This window comes from Vombatus ursinus, unplaced genomic scaffold (assembly GCF_900497805.2).
Source record: "Vombatus ursinus unplaced genomic scaffold, bare-nosed wombat genome assembly UNPS02014798.1, whole genome shotgun sequence".
Classification (NCBI taxonomy): domain Eukaryota; kingdom Metazoa; phylum Chordata; class Mammalia; order Diprotodontia; family Vombatidae; genus Vombatus; species Vombatus ursinus.
The window spans coordinates 42512169-42534636 of NW_020954576.1; the positions used below are offsets into that span (position 1 = coordinate 42512169).

Consider the following 22468-nt stretch of genomic DNA (forward strand, 5'->3'; position numbering starts at 1 on the left):
GAATTGGAAATTGAGAGGATGCCCATCAATTGGGGAATGGTGAGCAAGTTGTGGTATATGAATGTGATGGAATACTATTGTGCTATAAGAAATGATGAACAGACTGACTTCAGAAAAACCTGGAAAGACTTGTATGGACTGATGCTGAGTGAAGTGAGCAGAACCAAGAGAACGTTGTACACGATAACAGCCAAGTTGCATGATGACTAATATTGATAAACTTAACCCTTCCTGGCAATACAAGGATCTAAGACATCTCCAGAGGCCTTGTGATAGAAAATGCTATCCACACCCAAAGAAAGAACTATGGAAGCCAAATTGCTAATTATTTTCTCTTCTGTTGAGTTTTGTTTCCTTTTTCTGATGGTTCCTGCTATTGGTTTTAATTTCTACTTACAACATCACTAATGTGAAAATATGTTTAATATGAATGTAAATGTACAGCCTATATCAGATTATGCACCATCTTGGGGAGTGTGGTGGGGAGGAAGGGGGAGAAAAATTCTAAACTCAAAAGCATATAGAAGTGATTATTGATAAATCAAAATAAATTAATAAAAAAAGTTAAAAAAAAAAGAAATTTTGACCTAAACAAAGCCTCTAATTTTATAGATATAGAAACTAAAGGTCAGAGAAGTAAAAGACTCATCCTCATCAGGTAGCTTTCCCAATCAGTCTGAATGCCTTCCCTTGTGCTGTGTGTCCCTAGGGAACAACTCAGGCAGTGAACTATACTATAAACTGCTAGGTCTTAAAATGCAATATATACCAAAGGGTTTCACTGTCATGACACAACATTATAAGGTCAACGACATCTATGTTCTTGCCAATACCTTCTCTTTCCATCCCTTTTCTCTTAGACAAGCCTATTTGAGGGACCCTTACAATGAGAGGCAAAGAGATGTAATAGAAAGAGAAAGAACTGCAGCCCAAAGACCTGCATCCTAATTTTAGTTCAATTAGTTGCTAATTGTAGAATCTCTCCAAAGTCTCCCTTCACTTCCCCATACCTCAGCTCCTCACCTTAAAATGAGAATATTACCTATCCTCCTTACCTCACAAGGCTATTGTAAAGCAAAATGAGAAAATCAATTTGTAAGTGCTTTGTAGATTGAAGCTACAATCCTATGAAAATATCACTAGTAAAGCTTTCAGTTTTCATCTCTTCACCATTAGAAAATGCATTACGTATTTTATCGCATAAGAAAAATGGCCGAACCTAGACTGGAATTGAGGTATTTTGATTCCAGCGCTAGCATTCTTTTGATCATACCAAGCTGTGTTTGCACTATCAAACGTGGAATATTGGGGAGCTTGAGAAGAGGGAAAGGAAGCTGAGTTTTTATTATGCGTAGCTCCCACCTGCAAAGGGTTGGATATAAGACTATAACAATAGAGGAAAGATATACATTGTCCTGGAAGGGTTTGCTTAAGTGACAGGAAAACAAACTATTTACAAATTAAGAACCTAGACCAGAGGTCTGTAGATTTTTAGGAGGAAAAACATTTTTGACAACTTTCTAAGAATACAAATCCCTCTTCAGCCTCTTTCACATCTGCTGGTTCCTTTCAACTGCCCTCAAGCTTGGCCAAGCCTCACCCATTCCTAAAAAACCTTCACTAGACCCTATCATCATCTTCTCAAGACATAATCCTCTATCTCATCCTTTCTTAGTCAAATTCCTAGAAAAAAAAACTGCCTGTACTTATGGCCTCCAATTGCTCCCTTCACATACTCATCATCCCTTTACATTCTAGATTCCCATCTCATTATTCAACTGTAACTGCTCTCTCCAAAGGTGTCAACAATGTCTTAATTGCCCATTTTGATGGCCTTTCCTCAATCCTCAACCTTCTGCAACTCTGCTTCATTTGACAATGCTGACTACACCCTCCTTCTGCATATTCTCTCTTCTCTGTGTCTTTGTGGCACCATTCTTTCTTGGTCTTCCTCCTACCTGTCTTATCACCTCTCAGTTTTCTTTGCTGGCATGATTCATATCATGTCCCCTCTCTGTGCATGTACCCAAATGCTCCTCATCATATAAATAGATAGGTATCCAGCTTCAATCTCCCTACTGAGTTTTCAGTCTCACATCACCAACTGTTTATTGGACATTTCAAACTGGATGTCCTAGACGTATCAAATTCAACACGTTCAAAACATAATTCATTATATTTCCCCGCCCCCAAATCACACTTCTATCAAACTTGCCAATTTCTGTCTAAGGTACCACTATTTTTAGAGCTTCTCAGATTCATAACCTCAGTGTTATCCTCAACTTCAGGCAGCTAGGTGGCCCAGTGGATAGAATGCTAGGCCCAAAGTCAGGAAGACTATCATCTTCCTGAGTACAATTGAACATGGGACTTCTATATGTGTCAAAAGCAGTATCTGAATCAGGGCTTTCTGGATCTGAGGCCAGCCCTGCCACACTGGCCATCAGAGTAAAAAGACAAAATTATAAGTATTTTTGTCTCCCCGGTACATTTGCTATAATTTACATGTGTAACCCAAGAAATCGAGGACTGGATGAGGAGTTCCTATAGTCTTCTCCCACTAGCTCACTGGCACAATAAGTTAGTCAGCTGAATTAGTGAGGTTGGAACAGGATGGAAACATCACAGCAGCAAGCCCTGAGGAGTAAGGATTGCAGAATTGGAGTGAGGCCAGGGGAGAGAAGCCCAATCTAATGGAAGCGGATGGAAGGAGAAAAGGAAGAACATGAGAGTACCAAGGTTAGAAATCCATTATTTGTAGTATGTGATAATCAGTGTGTAAGTAAATTGGGTCACTGCTGAGGTACACATTCATTCTTTTTGGCTAAAAGAACTAAAGATATGCATTTAAAAGCTGCATGCAACTGAGGAAAGAGCTGCTGACTCCTGGCCTTGGAACCTTCCCTTCTCGTCTCATCAAACAATATTAGCAAGGTGAAATCCAAGAGTTCGTTACCAGTAAACATAACCATCAGCCTCTATTCTGTCTTCTTTGTGTAAAATAAAATTCTGGATACATTTTGAATATATATGAGGAAGAGATGAGACTTGGTCTGCTTATCTCCACGGGACAAAACCAGGAGCAACGAGTGGAGAACTGGGACAGCAGTAGATTTAGGCTTGATGGACGAAAAAAATTTCTAACAATTATAGATGAGCAATGGTGTAATGGACTGCCTCAGGATATCGTCCAGGGAGATCTTTAAACAGAAGTTAGAAAGCCACTTGCCAAAGGGATGGTAGAGGAGATTTCTATTCAGGTATGAGTTCACAGGGGCATCTAGGTGGCACAGTGGTTGGAACACCAGGTCTGAAGTCAGGAAGAATCATCTCTCCAAGTTCAAATCCAGTTTCAGACACTTAGTAGCTGTGTGACCCCAGGGAAGTCACTTCACCCTGTTTGCCTCAGTTTCCTCATTCATCAAATGAGCTGGAGAAGGAAATGACAAACCACTCCAGTATCTCTGCCAAGAAAACCTCAAATGGGGTCACAAAGAGTCAGGCACAACTGAAACGACTGAACAACAATAAATATGTTCGCAGGATTGTAAATTTAGAGCTAGAAGTGACTTCAGAGGCCATCTAGTACAACCTCCTCATTCCACCAATGAAGAAACTGAGAACAAGGGAGATTAACTGATTTGGCCAAGATCAGACTGCACTTTCTCCATCCCTAAGGTCTCAAAATTCTGTATTTACACCTAACTAAACAAAATAAGAGTTGAAGGAGGCATTCTCACTAGCACCTAGAGTATATTATTCAATGTCAATTTGGAAAAAGAAATTATTTACCAAAATTTCAATTCCAAGATTTATACCACCCCCCCCCATCAATGTTTTATAAATCAATGTTTTTGTAAAAACAAAATTTCTTAAAGTAGGACATTCTGTCAGGAAAATAAATGAGCATCACATGAAAAGTACCCACCAACACAAACATTCAATCAACCAGTTATTTAATTCAGGCAATAGCAGTACCCAAGTGTCATTACCTGCTTGATGAACTCCGAAAAGTTGAGAATGGGACCATTGTGCAAGACGGGATAGTAGAAGACATAAGCCAATAGCCAGAAGAAGGAGTAGGGGGAACCCTTGGGGGGCTGTCCTTGCCAGCAGAACTCAAGGCTGAAGCTGGTGTAGTAGAGGCATCGAACCGTCAGAGTGAACTGCAGTAAGTAATACTCATTCTCTGTTTTATACCATCCTTTCTGTAACATTCAGGCAAAGAAGGGGGGAAAACTGGTATCAGCAAGAAAAGACACTAACAGCAACAACAACAATAATCACAACAATAACTTTTAAACAGTACTCTATGGTTGCGAAGCATCTCACATACATTGTCTCCTCTGATTATACTAACAACACTTTCAGGGCAGGAGGGGGTGCAAATATTTGTCTAACAAGGACATTGTGTTTTATTGCCATCATAAGCTTCATTTGATACGCCTATTTGGGGAATAGCAAAAAACAATTACGTGACAAAAACCCTTGGTTAAATAAAGTACATATGGTATAGATCAAAGGTAGACTCAGTATTCTTACAGAGAATATCTAAAATAGACACTGTCATGGAAAAATATAATTCCAAACTTAGCCATCATACTCACTCAATTCAATTTCATAATTTCATTTATTCATTCATAGTGCCTACTATAAGTTAGGCATCATGCTAGGCACTGGGGATACAATGGCAAAAAAATTAAAAAGTCCCTGCTCTCAAAGCTCTTACATTATACAAGGGAATACAATGTGTATATAGATAAGTAAATAATAAATGTATATATGAAATAATTTCAAGAGAGCATTGACACCTGGAAAAATTGAGAAAAGCCTTGTGTGAGAAGTTATTCCTGAGCAGTATCTCAAAGGAAGTTAGGGATTTCAAGAGGTAGAGGCGAAAAGAGCACATTCCAGACATGGGGCACCATTATGAAAAGGTGAGGGGTAGAATGCTACGTAAGGGGAGCAGCAACTAGGCCAGACTAATTGGAATGAAGAAAATAGCAAAGGAAGTGATAGAAGTCTAAGTGAAAGGGATTAAAATAAGACCAGAAAGTTTAAGTAGGAGTCATATTGTAAATGGCAGACTGAAGAGTTTGTATTTTATCCTAAAGGCAATAGTGAACCATTAAAGATTTTTTTTTTTATTAAGTGGAAAACATGATCATATCTCTGTTTGAAGAAAATCAATTTCCTAATTATGTAGTTAAGAACTGAAGAGAGGAGGAACCTGGAACTAAGGAAACCAATTAGAAGGGTAACGCAATAGTCTTAGCAAGAAGTAATAAGGGTCTAACTAAGATTATATGAGTGGAGAGAAGGGGAAAGAGATATGGTGTGGAAGTAGAGTTGACAAGACTCAGCAATTGACTGGATATGGGGAGTTGAGGGAGAAAGAAAAGTCAAAGATAACTCCACCATGGTGAACTTGGGTGACTAGAAGGACACTTGTACCCTTGTTAGAAATGAGGAAGTTTGGAGAACGGAGGGTTTGGGGCAATGCTCATCCCCCAAACATACATCAAGAATCATAGAATCACAGACTCCCAAGTTTGAAAAGGACCTCTGGAACCATCTATTCCAAGTTATACACAAAGTAGGAATACCATCTAGAACTTCTTTGACATCTGGTAATCTAGAGACTGCTTCAAGACCTCCAGTGATGGGTACTACTCTACATCCCAGGGAAGCCCATTTTGCTTCTAGACAAATCAAAATTTAAGGAAATTTTTTCTTCTATTGAGTCAAAATCACACACTTACAAGGCACTATGCTAGATATTAACCTCCCAGTGTTCCCAAATACCTCTCTAAGACTATAAGTTACTGATGAATTGTCAATAGGCAGGGGTAGAAGGTCTATCTTCACCATGATAACCCTACTCAGATGAAATCATCTATAAAATGAGGGTGGAGGACTCAAAAAACTCTAATGGTCCCTTCCAGCTCTAAGCCTATGATCCTATGGACCATAAGAAAGACTCCTTCAAATCACTAATAATAACATAAATGAGAACAACTCTGAAAGAGTATTTCACACTCTTCAAAGTGATGAAAATTATAAAAGATGGGAAGTCAAATGCTAGAGGAGCTATGGATAGACAGGAATACAAAAATGCTGTTGGTGGAGTTTTGACTTGGTCCAACTGTTCTGCAAAACAATGTAATATGTGAGAAAAGTCATTAAACCGTTCATACTCCTTGACTGGAAATACAATTATTGGGGGACCCAAGGAGCTGAAAGACCCCATATACAACAAATTCTTCATAGCAGAATTTTTGCTATGCTAACAAAAAACTGAAAGCAAAGTAGATATCCATTGATTAGGAATGGTTGAACAAATGCAACATATTAATTTGATGGAATTCTGATGAACCACAAAAATGGACAGATATGAAAAATTAGGAGTAACCTGGGGAGACTTATAGGAAGCAATACAGAACAACATAAACAGAACCAAGAAAATAATATACACAATGACTGCAATAAGGTAAAAGAAGACATCGTTCTAAGGCTGGCAAGCTATAATAATCAATCCTAGAGAACTGATGATGAGATAAATGTCCCTCCTCTTAGTACAGAAGTGGGGGCTGAAGTGTGGACAGTGTTATATGCTGTCAGAAACGGTAGCCATGTCTGTTAGTTCTTCTTGAATGTTTTCCTTCGTTACAAGAGAGGGTCCAATGGGAGATAGTGATTTAAGAAGTCGTGACTGTGGCATTAAAATAACAATAATTTTTAAATGTTAAGGTTAAATTGGAGGTCATATTCTATCATACAAAGAAGAAGAGAAGGAAGAAGAGAAGAAGAAGCCATTCTGAAGGGTCCTGCTTTTAGAAGGACTGAAACATTTACTCAAGGCAGCAGGGGTTAAACTTGATGGTTAAGAATGGCATAGCAGGCTAGGCAAATGACTGGGTGACAGTCAGAGGTATCAGAGAGTTAACAGATAATTCATCCAAGAGAGTTTCACTTATCAGCACAATCAACTCAATTATCCATAGCATACTTTTAGGTTCAAGGGGGTTTCTCCAGCCTCCCAGCATATTTCTGGGCCACCATCATCCAATGTGATCAGTTGAGGTGTGCTCACAAAATGCAAACTCATTTAAAACGCTGGCCTGAGAAAAATATAATTGGAAAGGGGAGCATCTTGTAAAAGAAATTATCTACTACATCCAAACCCAATAATTTTTTAATTATACACACCCACAACACTGATCCTTCTTCCATTAACAAGGATACTTTTGGGTTCCCAAGATGGAAGGTTTAATGCAATGTTTGCCCCTATACAACCGAATACTATTTTAACTACAGGCCAAATAGGCTTAATTTACCTGATGAATGAGTTTGTGGGTCTATCAGAAATCCTCCCTGGATAAAGAGTATCTCTTGGATGCCTCATTAACTCTTTTACCTCACAGGGTTGGTGTGAGATCCAGAAGAGATAAACATACGTAAACGAATTTGTAAACCAAAAAGTGCCATACAATTGCTAGTTATTTCATAAAGAAAGCTACATGGTACAGTGAACAGAGTGCTGGGCTTGGAGTGAGGATGATGTGAGTTCAAATACTGCCTCAGATACTTACCTAGCTCTATGACCCTCACTTAATCTCTGTCTGCTTCCATTTCTTCAACTACAGAAAGGGAATAATAATGGCACCCACCTCCCAGGGTTATTGTATGGATTCAACAAGATAACATTTGTAAAACTCTTAGCACAGTGCCTGGTATATATAGTTTGTGCTTAATAAATTTTTTTTTCTCTTCCCCTTCCCTTTTAAACTCACCTATTTATGTAAAAAAAATTATATCAGATTTAACAGTCATGGTACTTACTGCTTATGTGAACTTGGGCAAACCACCTAACTTGTCTAGGCCATGAAAAAAAAGGAGTTCACAGTCTAGATCACCACTAATATCCCTTCCAGCTCCGAATTCTATGACAGAACAAATTAAACCATGCACAAGGCATGGAAGTCAGTTCTACCTTTCCTCTCCCTATCCCCCTGAACTCCTCTACTTGCAGGGCCACTCCAAGTCTAACCAGCGCTTGGAAGAAGACATTCAGGGCTAGACCCCGGCAAGCCTCTAACACTGGAATGTAATCGATAATAAAACAGGCTTTTAGCAGAGATATGAAAAGTTGGGAAAGTGCTGCTCCCAGCTCAGAATGCACTTAGTATAACTGGACACTAGAGGGAGCTCCTGGAAGGCTTATGGATAGCATGTCATGCCCTTGGCTCCATGTGCCAATAGCTGTTTAAACTTGTACCTCCCACAGAAGGCTGTACTCACATTTACCTAAAGGTTCAAAAATCTCATCCATTGGCATAGGGAACATTAGGCATCCTAGGCCAACAGCCTAACATTAAATCAACCTCCTACAGGTCTTACACACACACAGGCTTAGTTTGTCAATGAGCCCTTGCATTGTTCCCTTGTGGCCAAGACTTTGCTTTCTATACCAGATCCATGTTCTGTTTTCTTGTGCCCGAGTCCCTGCCTTGGCTCCTTGACTGTACCCCGAGTCACACAAGGGACTGAAGTCTTGTCTCTGTGACCGAGTCTCTGATATAAGATCTCCCTGAAGCTGAAGACCCTCTGCCAACCTATATAGCTCCATCCACTGCCTCCTGGCAGTCCTCCTGACACAACGGTAGGGGGAGCATGCTGAGACTTCAGTTTACTGCCTGCTTTCAAATCTAAAAGTCGAGTGCCTACTTGCCCGGCCTGCTTGCATCCTTGTCTGATGTAAAACTGCCCAGCTTTGCCTGCCCCATCCCCACAAGTTGATCTTTCCTCTGGATCCCAGTCATCCTTTATCTATCACATTCCATTGTTAATGGAATCCTCATTCTGACCCACTGCTCTGGCATCAAGGACAGGTACAAAGAGGCCTCTTCCCTCAAGATTTATCACCCTTTAATCTAAGCAGTCACAACAGCTAAGTCAGGCAGAGGCTCCTCTTTGCAAACTTCTAATAAAGCCCTCATTGACGCTAACCACACTATAGCTTATCAATAGAGTATATTAATTGGCTTGGCATATACACACACTTAGCAAGCTGCTGATTCACCATAAAGGAGAAATATGGTCAAATATCACTCACTGAAAATGAATGAAAGGAGGGGGGCACTGTCTGTATTAGTGAAAAGTCTAAACTGTAGAAGATAAGAATTACAGCTTGAAGGAACCATGATGTCTTACAGTTTCATGGCCTTATTTTACAAATGAGTCTAAAGTGGTCTAGAGAGATATCTCCAGCTAAAATGGAGTTCAAAGGTCATCCAACCATCTCATTTTACAGGTGAGGAAAGGAAGGCCAGGAGAAGTTAAAGGTGTCTTATCCAAAGTCAATCATGCAGGTAGCAAGGGGTAGAGCCAGGGTTTAAACCCAGATCCTCAGACTCCAAGTCCTGCACTCTTTTCATTGCATGACTCTTTGGAATAAATTATTTTATGGAGGCCTAGAGCTGAATTATTTTATTGAGTCAAGAGCTTGGTCCAAGATCATAGCTGCAGCTGGTGGCACAGTGGATAGGTATATCGCTGGACCTGGAGTACGGAAGACCTGAGTTCAAATTCAGCTGCAAACATTTACTAGTTGTGTGACCTTGGGCAAGTCATTTAACCACTATTTGCCTTGGTTTCCTCATCTGTAAAATGGGAAGAGAAGAAGCATTTATATAATGCCAGGAACTGTACTAAACATTTGTACAAATCCTGAATGTGACCATTCTTTTAAAAAATAAGAGCATTAATAAAAAACATAAAAGTTGAAGATATATTTAAAAAATCCTTAAATTCTTGAGATTTGCATGTAAAAGGATTTCCTTCCATGCTTTTGTATACACCATTAACTCATCTGATTCTTACAACAACCCTGCAAGGTAGGTGCCATTATTATCCCAATTTTCTAGTTGAAGAAACTGAGACAAAGAAGTGACTTCCCAGAGTCACAGAGTTAGTAAGTGTCTAAGGCCACATTTGAACTCAGGTCTTCCTGACTCCAAGCCCAGTATTCTATTCACTGTACCACCTTGCTGCCTAGGTAGACAACAGGATAAAAATAGCACCTACCTCCCAGGGTTGTTGTGAGGATAAAATGAAATACTTGTAAAGCACTTTGTAAAGCTTTAAAATGTTATATTATTATTGTTATTATTACTATTATTATTATTGATACTATTGTTGTTGTTATTCTTATTATGGTCATTTAGTAGAAGAGCCAGGATTTAATCTAACATCTTCTGACTCCAAATTCATGCTCAATGTTGTTGTTGTTTAAAATATTCAAGTCCATACTACATATTAAAGTACAAGCTATATAATGTGGCAAGGTAATGAAAAATTGCCATCTTTGAGATACCAAAAGAAATCCCAAATGTGAAAATCCTTTTAAAAAACAAGAATATTAATTGACAACATAGAGGTTGAAGATATATCAAAAGAATTCTTAACTTCTTGTGACTTGTGTGTAAAAGGATTCCCTCCATGCCTTTGTACACACTTTTACACTAGATTTCTCCTTCTCAAGAATACTATGAAAGTTCACAAAAGTTGTTTTGAATTTTTTAATCAAGAATGACCACATCTATTCAGTCTGATTTCTCAATTTCTGAGTTAGGGATATCTGATTAATGAAGTTTTCCTTAATTTGTTCTAATTGTTATACTCAAATCCACGTCATGAAAGGGAGAAACCAAGAGAAGAGACCAGCCTGTGAAGGTCATGGTAGTACATTACCTTTACATCTTCCAGAGCTTGAACCTGCAGCGTGTAAAGCAGCAACAAGGAACACAGCCATGACAAAATTGTGGACCGAAACTGGGCCACAGAGAAGGAAATGATGGTGTGGAGGAAAACCATTGCCAGGCCATGAGCTCCCAGCAGGTACCAGCAGGCCCCCATTCCATAGATCATGAGAAACCAGGGCCTGTGCTGAAAAGTGGGAACAAGGAAGAGGCAGAGAGAAAGAGAACAAAGCATACAGTAAGAGATCAGGAGAAAGAGAAGGAGCAGGAACATGGAAAGGGAAAGAGATAAAAAAAAAGGAGAAAGAAAAAGGAGTGAAAGGAAAAGTGGTAGGAGAAGGGAAGGAAGAGAAAGAGAAGCACAAAATGATAAGATTAGAAAGATAAAGAGAGGAGAGAGGGAGAAAGAAAAAGAGAGAAAAGAGACAGAAAGGAGGGTGGAGGGAGAAAAAAGAGAAACAGAAAGAAAAGGAGGGAGGGAGAAAAAGAGAGAGAAAGAGAGAGACAAAAGAGAGGAGGAAGAGAGGGAGGGAAAGGAAGAGAGAGAGAAGAAGGGAGTGAGGGAAGAATATATATATATATATAGAGAGAGAGAGAGAGAGAGAGAGAGAGAGAGAGAGAGAGAGAGAGATGGGCATTAGTCACTTCTGCTAATAAATATTATACAAGTAAAATATATTTCTCATGTGACATGAACCAAATCTGGCACATAATAATCTGTGAACCAAGTTGTAACCCATACAAGAGATATATTCATAGGGACTGTTCACATTAACTCAGGAATAGGGCACTAGTTTTCAAATGATACTTCAAAGGAAGCTGTATCTAGAAGTGTAAGACCTCTGGTCTTTCCCTCTCCTTCCCCCTCCAGATTCCTCAAGAGCTATCCAGGACACTTAATTATCACTGCCTCATATTTACAGGGCAGCTAGGTGCTGGACCTGGAATCAGGAGCACCCGAATTCAAATCTGACCTGGACACTTACTAGCTGTGTGATTCTGGGGAAGTCATTTAACCCTGTTTGCCTCATTTCCTCATCTGTACAGGTCATGAAGGTAGTCATGGGGGGGGTCATGAATGGGATCATGGAGTTACGAACAGTCAGACATGGCTGAATGACAACAAATACTTTGAGAGTGTCTTCTAAACAATTCTGGGGCCTGCTTCATTTAGATTTTTTTTTTTTTAAGTAAGAGAGGGACATAGATCTTCCACTGAAAGGTTTATAATTTAATAACATAGGCAAAGGAAAAACACTTCAAACAGTCAATCAACAAACATTTAAGTACCTCATTTGTACCAGGTTTTGTGGTAAATGCTTTACTGAATACTTCTTCCATGAATCTCTGGTTTTACACAATGTGTCTCTCTTAGCAAATCAGCATTATTTTTTTATTTTTGTGTCATACCGCCGACTGCCCCAGACCACTTTTCATCTCCCTTTTGTGTGGTCTTCCCCCAACAAACTGTAAGCTCCTTGAGGGAAGGGACTGTCTTTCTTTTTTTGTATCTGTATCCCCAGCGCTCGGCACAGTAATTGGCACATAGCAGATGCTTAATAAATGTTTACTGACTGTTGACTCATTTTAAGTCTGGAGTCCAGTAAAACTCCTAGAGATCTTATTCACACAAACTCCTGTCTATTTGTGCTTCTTCCACTTTGTACTTGTGAAGTTAGTTATTTCATTGGTGTGGGGAACTCCCAAGTAGAAAATTCACTCTCCCAGTGGAAATCAGCCACTAGCCTATACCTTTTAGTCTATGTGACTCTTAGAAGGCCACACACCCAGGACGTGTTAGCTATGGGGCTTCAACCCAGGTCTTCCTGATTCTAGTGGCTGGCTAGCTATCCACTACACCAACATGCCTCATATACATACATGCTGTTCCAAAAGTCTTAGTTTAAGTGTGTGTGTATAAAGATATAGACAAATCTATAGATATCAATAGCCCTATCTCTAAATATCTATATACACATACACATAGGTATGTATATATACATACTTCTGTGTGCACATACATGTATATATATAATATTTATATTATAAGTGTACATGTGCAGGTATATGGAATTATTATAACTTTGAGACTCACACTACACCTCATCATGATGAGGAGGTAAGCCTAAGCTCTGAAAAACTATACAAATGGGGCCCAATTTTTTGGCAAGCCTTATGTTGAGTTGGAAAGACTTCAAGTATAGGTTCAACAACATACTGTAGTTCTATCATCTGAGGGTTTGAGCTCAAAGAGACCTGGCAAACACAGCCTCAGCCACAGGCAATAAATAATTTCAGCCACAACCACATTCCCCTAGTCAACTAAGGCATGGGATGGTTGCATTCCATATTGGTTGAGAGAATGCCCATACCAATACAATCGTGGGTCCAAAGTTCCAGGAACATGATCCCACAGAATAGGAAGAGACTGATTTTATTTAGGTCCTCAAGTATGGACACACACACACACATCTTTAGACATATATGAATGCAGACAAATAAAACTCCTATTATAAAGTCCACTAGCAAATACTAATGATCCACTCATAAACATTGTCGAAATTTGCTCACATTTTCCATACCTAATCCCCATCCCAAGACACAACATTTAAAGAAGCAAGAGCCAAACCAGATATGCCCTTTTTAAGTTCCAGGGGAACCAAAAAAGTAGGCTCATTTTCTTAACATATTTTTCCACCCCACTACCCACAGAAAACAGTCACATGAATCTGCTTCAAAGTTTCCCCTAAAACACTCGCTTCTGGGCCAAGACCAAGGATAGGAAACCAGGCGGCCAAAGACTATTTTTGGAAAGAGTTATTAACAACTAAAACAAGAAGGTACTTCTTTAATGTGACCTACCGCATTTGACACTTAGAATTCTTCTCTATGTGTGCACAGTTTCACACATACAGTGCTAATTATTTTTATTAAATATTAGTTCCCATAAAATTAGAAAAAAAAAGGATCTATTTGTTGGGATTTGATTAGGAATTTGCCATAACCTGAAGCTGCTTTAGTCTGGGAAGGACTGAAACAAACTAGGAAAATTTCCATGGTGCTGTGCCATCACCATCTGCTTGAGTGGCGATCTGGATTTTAACACATGCTCTTACAGTGTGTTCTTGAACACCCCACACCCTACCCCTGCCATCAATACCAAAAAAAAAAAAATGATTAAATGCTAAAAACAGGAGCAGATGGCATTTAATGCTTCTTTTCACAGATTATACAAAAGGTATCCCCATATCTAACCTCAATCAACTCACTCAATCCCCTTAATTGGCACAGGCCACTCCCAACCATAAAGGCTAATGAAGATGAAGAAAAAAGGAAAGAAAGTGTATGGTTAATGCAAAAACAGGACATAAAAATAGTGATTATTATCACTCACATTTGTATAACTTGACATACAGTCTATAAAATGTTTTCCTCAGAACAGCCCTCTGAGTAAGGGAGTTCAAATATTATCATCCCCATTGTACAAAATAGGAAACTAAAGAATTTAAATGACCTGTCTAGGTTTACAAAGCTAATAACTATTAGAAATTCATGTTCAAACCCAGGCATTCTCACTCCTAATAGTGGGTTCCTTTCCATTCTAGCATGCTGTCTTCCTATGAAAATGGATTCTAGAATATTAACAATAATAACAGCTATGAACATTTATATAGTACTTTAAGGTTTGCAAAGCACATTACAAATATCACATTTCATCTTCAAAACAAATTATCTCCATTTTACAAATGAGGAAACTGATGCAAAGCGAGGTTAAGTGACTTCCCATGGGTCATACAGCTAGTAAGTGTCTGAAGTCAGATTTGAATTCAGGTCTTCCTGACTCCAAGTCCAGAACTCTATCCACCATTCCACCCCAATGGCATATAGGATATATTAATGACCAATGATATGTATGCCATAGCCCCATGAATTATTATATATATTTATATATAATATAATTATGTCAACTCACATCCTCAGACACATAAGTATACACAACATAATCCTGCACAGACTCAGCATTTTCTAACACATCTATCAGATCTGTCCTCTGAGGGAGCTGCATAAGGGACTATCCAATATACTTGGCATTGGAATAGAGAGATATTCACCAGAAAACGGTCACTGGGCTGTACCTAGACACTCCAACAGTCATCCTTTCTGCTCTCATCCCTGACCCATTTCCTGGCTCTTTCTTCCTGACAGCAACCCAAGAGCAAGCTAAGCAGTGGAGAAAAGTTGGCCTGACAACAGACGTGTTTGCCTAGCGGTACAAAGAGCAAGACAGAAAGCCAGCTCCCTTGGGAAGCTGTCTTGAGTTTTCTCCGTGTGTTTCCTGGAGACACTCCACAGACCAGAAGTTTGCTGGCTGGCCAAGCCATCTCCACTCCAACAGACATCACCAATTTAACGAAGCATTATCTACCTATTAAAGTGAAACGGCTTAAACACCATGTAATGAGAAGCCCTCATTGTTACAATAGCCACAAATACCTCCATACTTTTAAAATGAACTTAAAAATAAATAAATGTAACAAGTAAATGTACTGTCATATACGAAGATTATACTGATTCACCTTCAAGAAAGCCCAAGCTTTAGAGAGATAACATATGCAATGGAAAGAGTACTAAATTGGGAATCAGAGGAAATGGGTTCAAAACATGCCTCTGATAGTACCTCTGTGAACTCTGATAATCAATTAATCAATAACAAGCATTTATTGAATGCCTACTGTGTCAGAGACTGGATTTACAAAAACAAGAGTGAAATTTCAGTCCCTGCCCTTAACATGCTTATAATCTAGCTGAGAGAAACAACAAATAATTTACAAAATGATACACAATAATTTGGGGGGAAAGTCATTGGAAGTTGGGAAGATCAGGAAAGGTTTCATATGGAAGATGATACTTGCACAGAATCTTGAAGTAAGTAGGGATTCTAAGAAGTGGAAATGAGGGAGTCCATTCCAGGTATGGAGGGCAGCAAAGACATGAATGTCAGGGATGGAACAACAATCTAATTGGACTAGTAAGAAGTCACAACAAGCATTTATTATATTTACTATGTGCCAGACACTGTGCTAAGCACTGAGGATATAAAGAAAGACCAATAAAAGTCCCTGCCCTCAAAGAAGATCAGAGTCTAATAAGGCAGACAACATGCCAACAATTACATACAGTCTAGATATACACAGAATAAATTAGAGATTATCTCAGAGCGAAAGTACTAAAATTAAGGAATATAAGGAAAAGCTTCTTGCAGAAGGTCAAACTTTAGCTGATCCTTGAAGGAAGCCAGGGTATCCAGGAAGTGGAGAGGAGAAAGGAGAGAGTTCCAGTCATGGGGGCAGTCAATGAAAATGCCCAGGATGGGGAGATGGAATATTGTGTGTGAGGAACAACAAGGAGTTTAGTATTACTGGATTGCAGAGAAAATGGGAGAAAGTAAAGCATAAGAAAACTGGAAAGAGAGGAAGGGCCAGGTTATGGTGGTCTTTAAAAGTAGGGGATTTTTTATTTGATTCTAGAAGTATCAGGGAGACATTTGAGTTTATTGAATGAGGGGTGACGTGGTCAAACTTGTACTTTAGGAAGATCACTTTGGCAGATGAGTGGAGGATGGACTGGAGTGGGGAGAGACTGGAGGCAGGCAGGCCCAACAGCAGACTATTGCAATATTCTCGGTGTGAGGTGATGAGGATCTGTACCAAGGTGGTGATGAAGAGAGGAGAGGAGAGGAGAAAGGGGTGAATTTGAGAGATGTTACAAAGAAAGTAAAATGACCCTATGGTCATGGGGAGTGAGAGACTGAGATATCAATAATGACACCTAAGTTGCAAGTCTGGGCAACCTGGAGGATAGTAATAGATAAATTAAGAAGAGAGGAGGATTTAGGGAGAAAGATGAGTTCAGTTTTGGACATACTGAGTTTAAGATGTCCACAAAATACCCACTTTGGTATTTCCAATAGGCAGTTGACTGGGAGTCAAGAGAGTGGTTAAGGCTGGACAAATAGATCTGAGACTCAACTCCATAAAGTAGGTAATTGAATCCATGGGTGTTGATAAAGGCTAGTTTGGTTGATCCTTAGCATACATGTAAAGCTCTCTGCATGTAGAGATTATTCCATTCTTTGGACCTACATCCCTAGCACCTAGTACAATGCCTGGCACCTAGTAGGTATTTAATAAATACTTGCTAACTGATTTATTGCATGAAGAAGAGTAATGCAATAATAAGGCTGAAAGGATCTTGGAGCAGGTTATTTAGGATTTTAAATGCCAAACAAGAGTATGCAAAAAAGTAGCATGGAGCCAGTTTGGCAGCTGTGTGGAAGAAAGATAGGAAAAGGGACAGATGAAGCAGGCAGGGAAACCAATCATTTATTTCTCTGGGCCTCAGTTTCTTCATCTATAAAATGAGGGTGTTGAATTGAATGACCTTTGAGGTACACATCCAACTTTCAATCTTTGATCTATGGTGCTGGGGTCTTTTTCCTTATATGGGAGATGTTATGGAAAGATAAAAAGAAATTGCACTACAGATAATATAGGCATCAGGTGATGCAGTGAATAGAGCACCAGCCCTGGAGTCAGGAGGACCTGAGTTCAAATCCAGCCTCAGACACATAACACTCACTAACTGTGTAACTCTGGGCAAGTCACTTAACCCCACTTGCCCTCACCAAAAAAAAAAGAAAGAAAGAAAATTTAAAATATTTAATTAGGACAAAATCTCAGTGTTAAACTAGAGAAAAACTACAGATAGGATGCCTAATTCAAAAGTTAATAAAAACAGGCTGCCAGAAAAAAAAAAACACTCTTGGCCACCAAATTAGGAAATTCCTGGAGCTAAAAGTCATTTCAGAAAAAGTTTATATGAATAAAAGTCTACTTTTAATCAGACATGTTCTAGTTTTATTGCTGTCAAAATTTAATTCCTATTGAAGTACTAACTTAGCTTTGTATGATGCAAAGTAGAAAACAAAATTATAATACCTACCCATTTGTAAAATATTACAAAGGAAGTTGTCAGAGATGACCATCAATATAATTTCACAGAACACTGAAAATTGATGAAGGCAAAAGCTCATCTGCAGAAAGCTAAGTGTGATGCCCAACTAAGCCAAATCACCCCAAGAGCATTCAGAGATCAAACTTGCAGCAAGATAACAAACAGAAATTGAGTAAGATTTGTCAGCATCTCCTTAATTATCTATTTTCATCACCAATGCTAACAAAAGCACCACAACTGGACTAATATCTCAGTCTCCAGTTTGTTACATGAGGAAGTAGTAGTAGTAGTAGCAGCAGCAGCAGCAGCAGCAGTAATAGGAGTAGTAGAAACTAACAATTATATATGAAATTAAGATTTGTATGGTGCTTTACACACATCCCACTTAAGCAAAAAGAATTGAGAAGAGTGGTTGGATCAAAGCAAGTATACACAGGGGAGATCTACACTGGAGGTCACAAGATCTTGAAAATAACGAGAGATCACTTTACAAAATATTTCAAGACAGTCAATATACAGCAAATAGAAGAAAAGATATTGTTATTCAAAAAAGGCATACATGAGGGTAGTAGTAATAGCTACTGAACCATATGCCAACTTTGTCTTCTCTAGGAAATCTTTATGAGAAAGATCAATAGCTACATCAAGGATGTCCTTGAAGAAAATACAAGGAAGGTACATGCAATTTTCCAAAGGAAACCAACAACCAATTTTCCAAAGCAAACTAAATCTGTATTTTCACACAAATAGCAGGAAGGTGCACAGATTAGAAGGTCCTATTGTGTTTACTGAATGATTAGGGGGGAAAACACTTGAATCCATGGAGCAAAACGAAGTCTTAATTGCCTTTCTCCAAAAATGATACTTTCATAATACCAAGAGCATATAAGATTCTTGATAATTATAACCAGAGAGAAAAACTCTGATCACCAACCTTCTGGCAATTAAAATCATGGAAGGCATAAAACAAGGAGATATGTTTGTCAAAGACGTTTGTTGTTGCTTTGTAGTTATTATGGTTCATCTTTTGTTCTCAAAGAGGACTAATGACATCAGAAGGGTATAAGAGGATTGGATTTAAGTGAGGCAGAGCTGTGCAAAATCATCAGACTCACTCCCTCCTTTAGGATCATCAGAGTCCAGTGGCAAGACAAGGGTCAAAACTACTGGTGATGGCCCCAGATGCAGTGAGGCACCTTGGCCTTCTTAAGCTAAGGTCTTTTCCAGATCTCAGTTTGTCTGAGGCAACACCTTTTCAGTAATTAAAGGCAAGGTAAGAACTGAGGCAAAAGATGACCTAGTTTGTCCATCATGAAGGACAATCTTCAATGAGTCCAAATGAAAGAGGAATTTCCTATAGCTGGAGAGATCTCCCAGAGGTTCCTGTCTGCACATAACATTGTGCTTACTACACCAAGCCCCAGATAATATTACACAGATAATGGGATCTATGATTACTCAGCCTGACATCCATACAGAAAAAAACCAAATGAATGAAAAATGTCTACTGTCCAGACTATGGTATAAAGCTGGATGCCTAGTCCATTAAGTTAGTAAATTACTTGATATATCTAACCAGGGGTGGGGAACCTGCGGCCTAGAGGCCATGTGTGGCCTTCTAGGTCCTTGGCTGCGGCCTTTTGACTAGTCCAAGTTTGGATTCAGTCGAAGGTCCACACTTGAGGACCTAGAGGGCTACATGTGACCTTGAGGCTGCAGGTTCCCCACCCCTGATCAAGGCCTAGAGGAAGAGGGAAAGTTGTACTGCATCTGGGAAAGTCCTCAGCACTTTCAATGATCCCAAGCTATTCCTTTTTAACACCAATGTTCTCCCAAAGGATACCACATGATTGTAAATACTGGAATATCACAATCTGAATCAAAGATGAGAGTGACCCAAAAGTCATGGAAATGATGCATGATGGGCCTAAGTAAGCAGTACAGCATGTCCAACAATGAACTACCAGCAAAAAGTGGTATATGGGAAATCACCCAGAAAAGTATGATCAGGAAAGGAGATGGGCTAGTAGCACAGTGAGGGATGACAGAAGGATAGCCTGAGCACTGCCCTGGCATTCACAAAATTTAAGAAGACCTAGAGGAAAACCTGTAGCAACCCCACAAAGATTTTCTTATGGAGGACCTACGGGAGAACATGAACAAGAATCACACAAATTAAGGGGTAGATGAGTAGCAACTGCCCTAATGAAAAGAATACCCATGCATAAATGAAATCATGGACCCACTAAAGTATATTGACACAAGGTATTATTTTTAGACAATACATTCAGATTTTTAGGACATAAGGAGTTACAGACACTGAGATCCGAAGATATCAAGGGGATGAGGATGTTCAGTGGGGACAGAGTAACATCATTAATTAATTTTTTTTAAATTTATGGAATAAAATAAGCATTTCTATAACATAATATAATAAAAGAGATGATTGCACATGAAACTGCAAATCTATTATGTACAACTTGCTACTCCTTTTAAATATATAATAAAGTTATTCTCCCCCATCCTAAAGATGGCTACCATTAGACATAAATAGGTATATATATATATCTGTAAGCACATTCTATACATACTTCCATTTATCAGTTCTTTCTCTGGAAGCAGATAGTGTCTTTCTTCATAGGTCCTTTGTAGTTATTTTGTGTATTTACGATAGTCAAAATGACTTGTTCATTCAAAGTCATTCTTAAAACAATATTGCTGTTGCTGTATACAATATTTTCTACTGATCAGTGAACTCCAGTGGTTCCTATTTCCTCTAGGATCAAGTAAATCCCCTTTTTGCACCTAAAGGCCCTCACAACCTGGCTCCCATCTATCTTTCTAGCTTTATTACAAATTACTCTCCCTCCCACACTCGGCAGTCCAGTCACACAGTCCCTCCTGTTGTCCCTTACACACGGCATTCCATCTCCCACGCTCAGACTTTTGTGTAGACTATCCCTCATGCCTCATCCATGCCTCTTAGAATCTCTAGTTTCCTTCAAAGATCAATTCAAATGCCATCTCCAATATGAAGTCTTTCTTGATCCCACCAGGCCTCTGCTGTTCTCCTTCCTCTCAAATGTATTGATTTTGTATGGATTTAACATATGCTTCTGTAACAGTAATGTACATATGTTGTTGTTCAGTTGTTTTCAGTCATGTCCTACTTTTCATGGCCTATTTGGGGTTTTCTTGGCAAAAGAGGGGTTTGCCATTTCCTTCTCCAGCTTATTTTACAGATGCGGAAACTAAGACAAACAAGGTAAAGTGACTTGCCCAGGGTCCCACTGCTAGTAAGTGTCTGAGGCCAGATTTGAACTCAGGATGTTGAGTCTTCCTGATTCTAGGCCCATCACTCTAGCCACTGCACCACCTACCTGCATATACCTCTCCCTAAAAGAATGTAGATTCCTTACGGGCAAGATGTTTCTTTGGCTTTATGTTCACAGCACCTAGCAATGCCTGGCACATTGTAGGTGCTTAATAAATTGTATGTCGATTTATTCATTCATCACCTATTGTCAAATTTCTACCTTTACAAGTTTCTCATTCACAAGGAATTTGAAGTGACACAGACATCCCCTTTCTAATAAACTAAGGTGACTTGCTAGAAAGGTTGACATCACATGGCCTTCCTAAGAAATGGTTCTTGACTTCCTTGCTATTTCAGATTCATTCTGATTAAACCTTACTCATATGGGGTCAGGCAAGAGTCAACTCGAACACTTACTAGCTGTATGACCCTGGGCAAGTCACTTAACCCTGTTTGCCTCAGTTTCCTCATCTGTCAAATGAGCTGAAGAAGGAAACGGCAAACTGCTCCAGTATCTCTGCCAAGAAAACCCCAAATGGGGTCACAAAACAAATAAACCACAACAAGTTAACTTAAAGCACAAATTAAGTGAATATACACACACACATACACACATATTGTATATATATATAGACACATGTGTCTATATATACATATATGTGTGTATATATGTACATACACACACACACGTGTGTGTGTGTGTGTGTGTGTGTGTGTGTGTGTGTGTGTATTTTTTCCCCTCCACTAATTTCTGGGATCTGGGTGGTAGCAAGATGTGTCTGAGTGACAATTCTGTCACTGGTTTGCTACTAGGAAGGAAAAAGGGAAAAACAATATTGGTTAGAATGTTTGTTGGCAACAGTTCTCAGATTTAGCTTATGTGTATTAATTCTCTTTTGTATGTCTGCCCAGAAACCACTTAACGGCTGCATGGTCTGAGAAATGCAAAAAGCAAGTTGACTAACAATTTTCATGCATGGTATAATTTATTATACAACTCTCTAATCAATTGCAGCTACAAAACACACACACACACACACACACACACACACACACACACAAGCTTCCAACAGCTATATTCTCAAAGCTTGGTTTTATAGGGAGCAGAGGCCTCTGAGAACAAACAAAGGAAATTTTAGGCCAACCTTAAAAATGCAGTGCTATGGAAGGTCTAGAAATGCTGGTCCAAGAACACAATTAACACACAAGACCTCAAGCAGGTAAATGGACTCTTCCAGGATTCCAAGAGACTAGTGAGTAAATCCTCCTCTATGGATTCTACTCCCCGCTAGCTTTGACAGATGAACTTGCTCACCTTAGCTACTACCAGATGAACCATCAGTCCTATTGATGTTTTCTGTTTGGTTTTTTGTTTGTT

General features: G+C 39.1%; 1 protein-coding gene across 1 annotated transcript in view; it reads right to left on the bottom strand.

Annotated features, from left to right (window-relative positions):
- HHAT (hedgehog acyltransferase) overlaps window positions 1-22468 on the bottom strand; it is a 483325-nt gene that overhangs the window by 380650 nt on the left and 80207 nt on the right. The window contains exons 5-6 of the mRNA XM_027871575.1: window positions 10753-10947; window positions 3993-4208 (exon numbers count right to left, since the gene is read on the bottom strand). Of these exons, the coding sequence (XP_027727376.1) occupies window positions 3993-4208; window positions 10753-10947 (411 nt within the window). The remainder of the gene's footprint in view (window positions 1-3992; window positions 4209-10752; window positions 10948-22468) is intronic.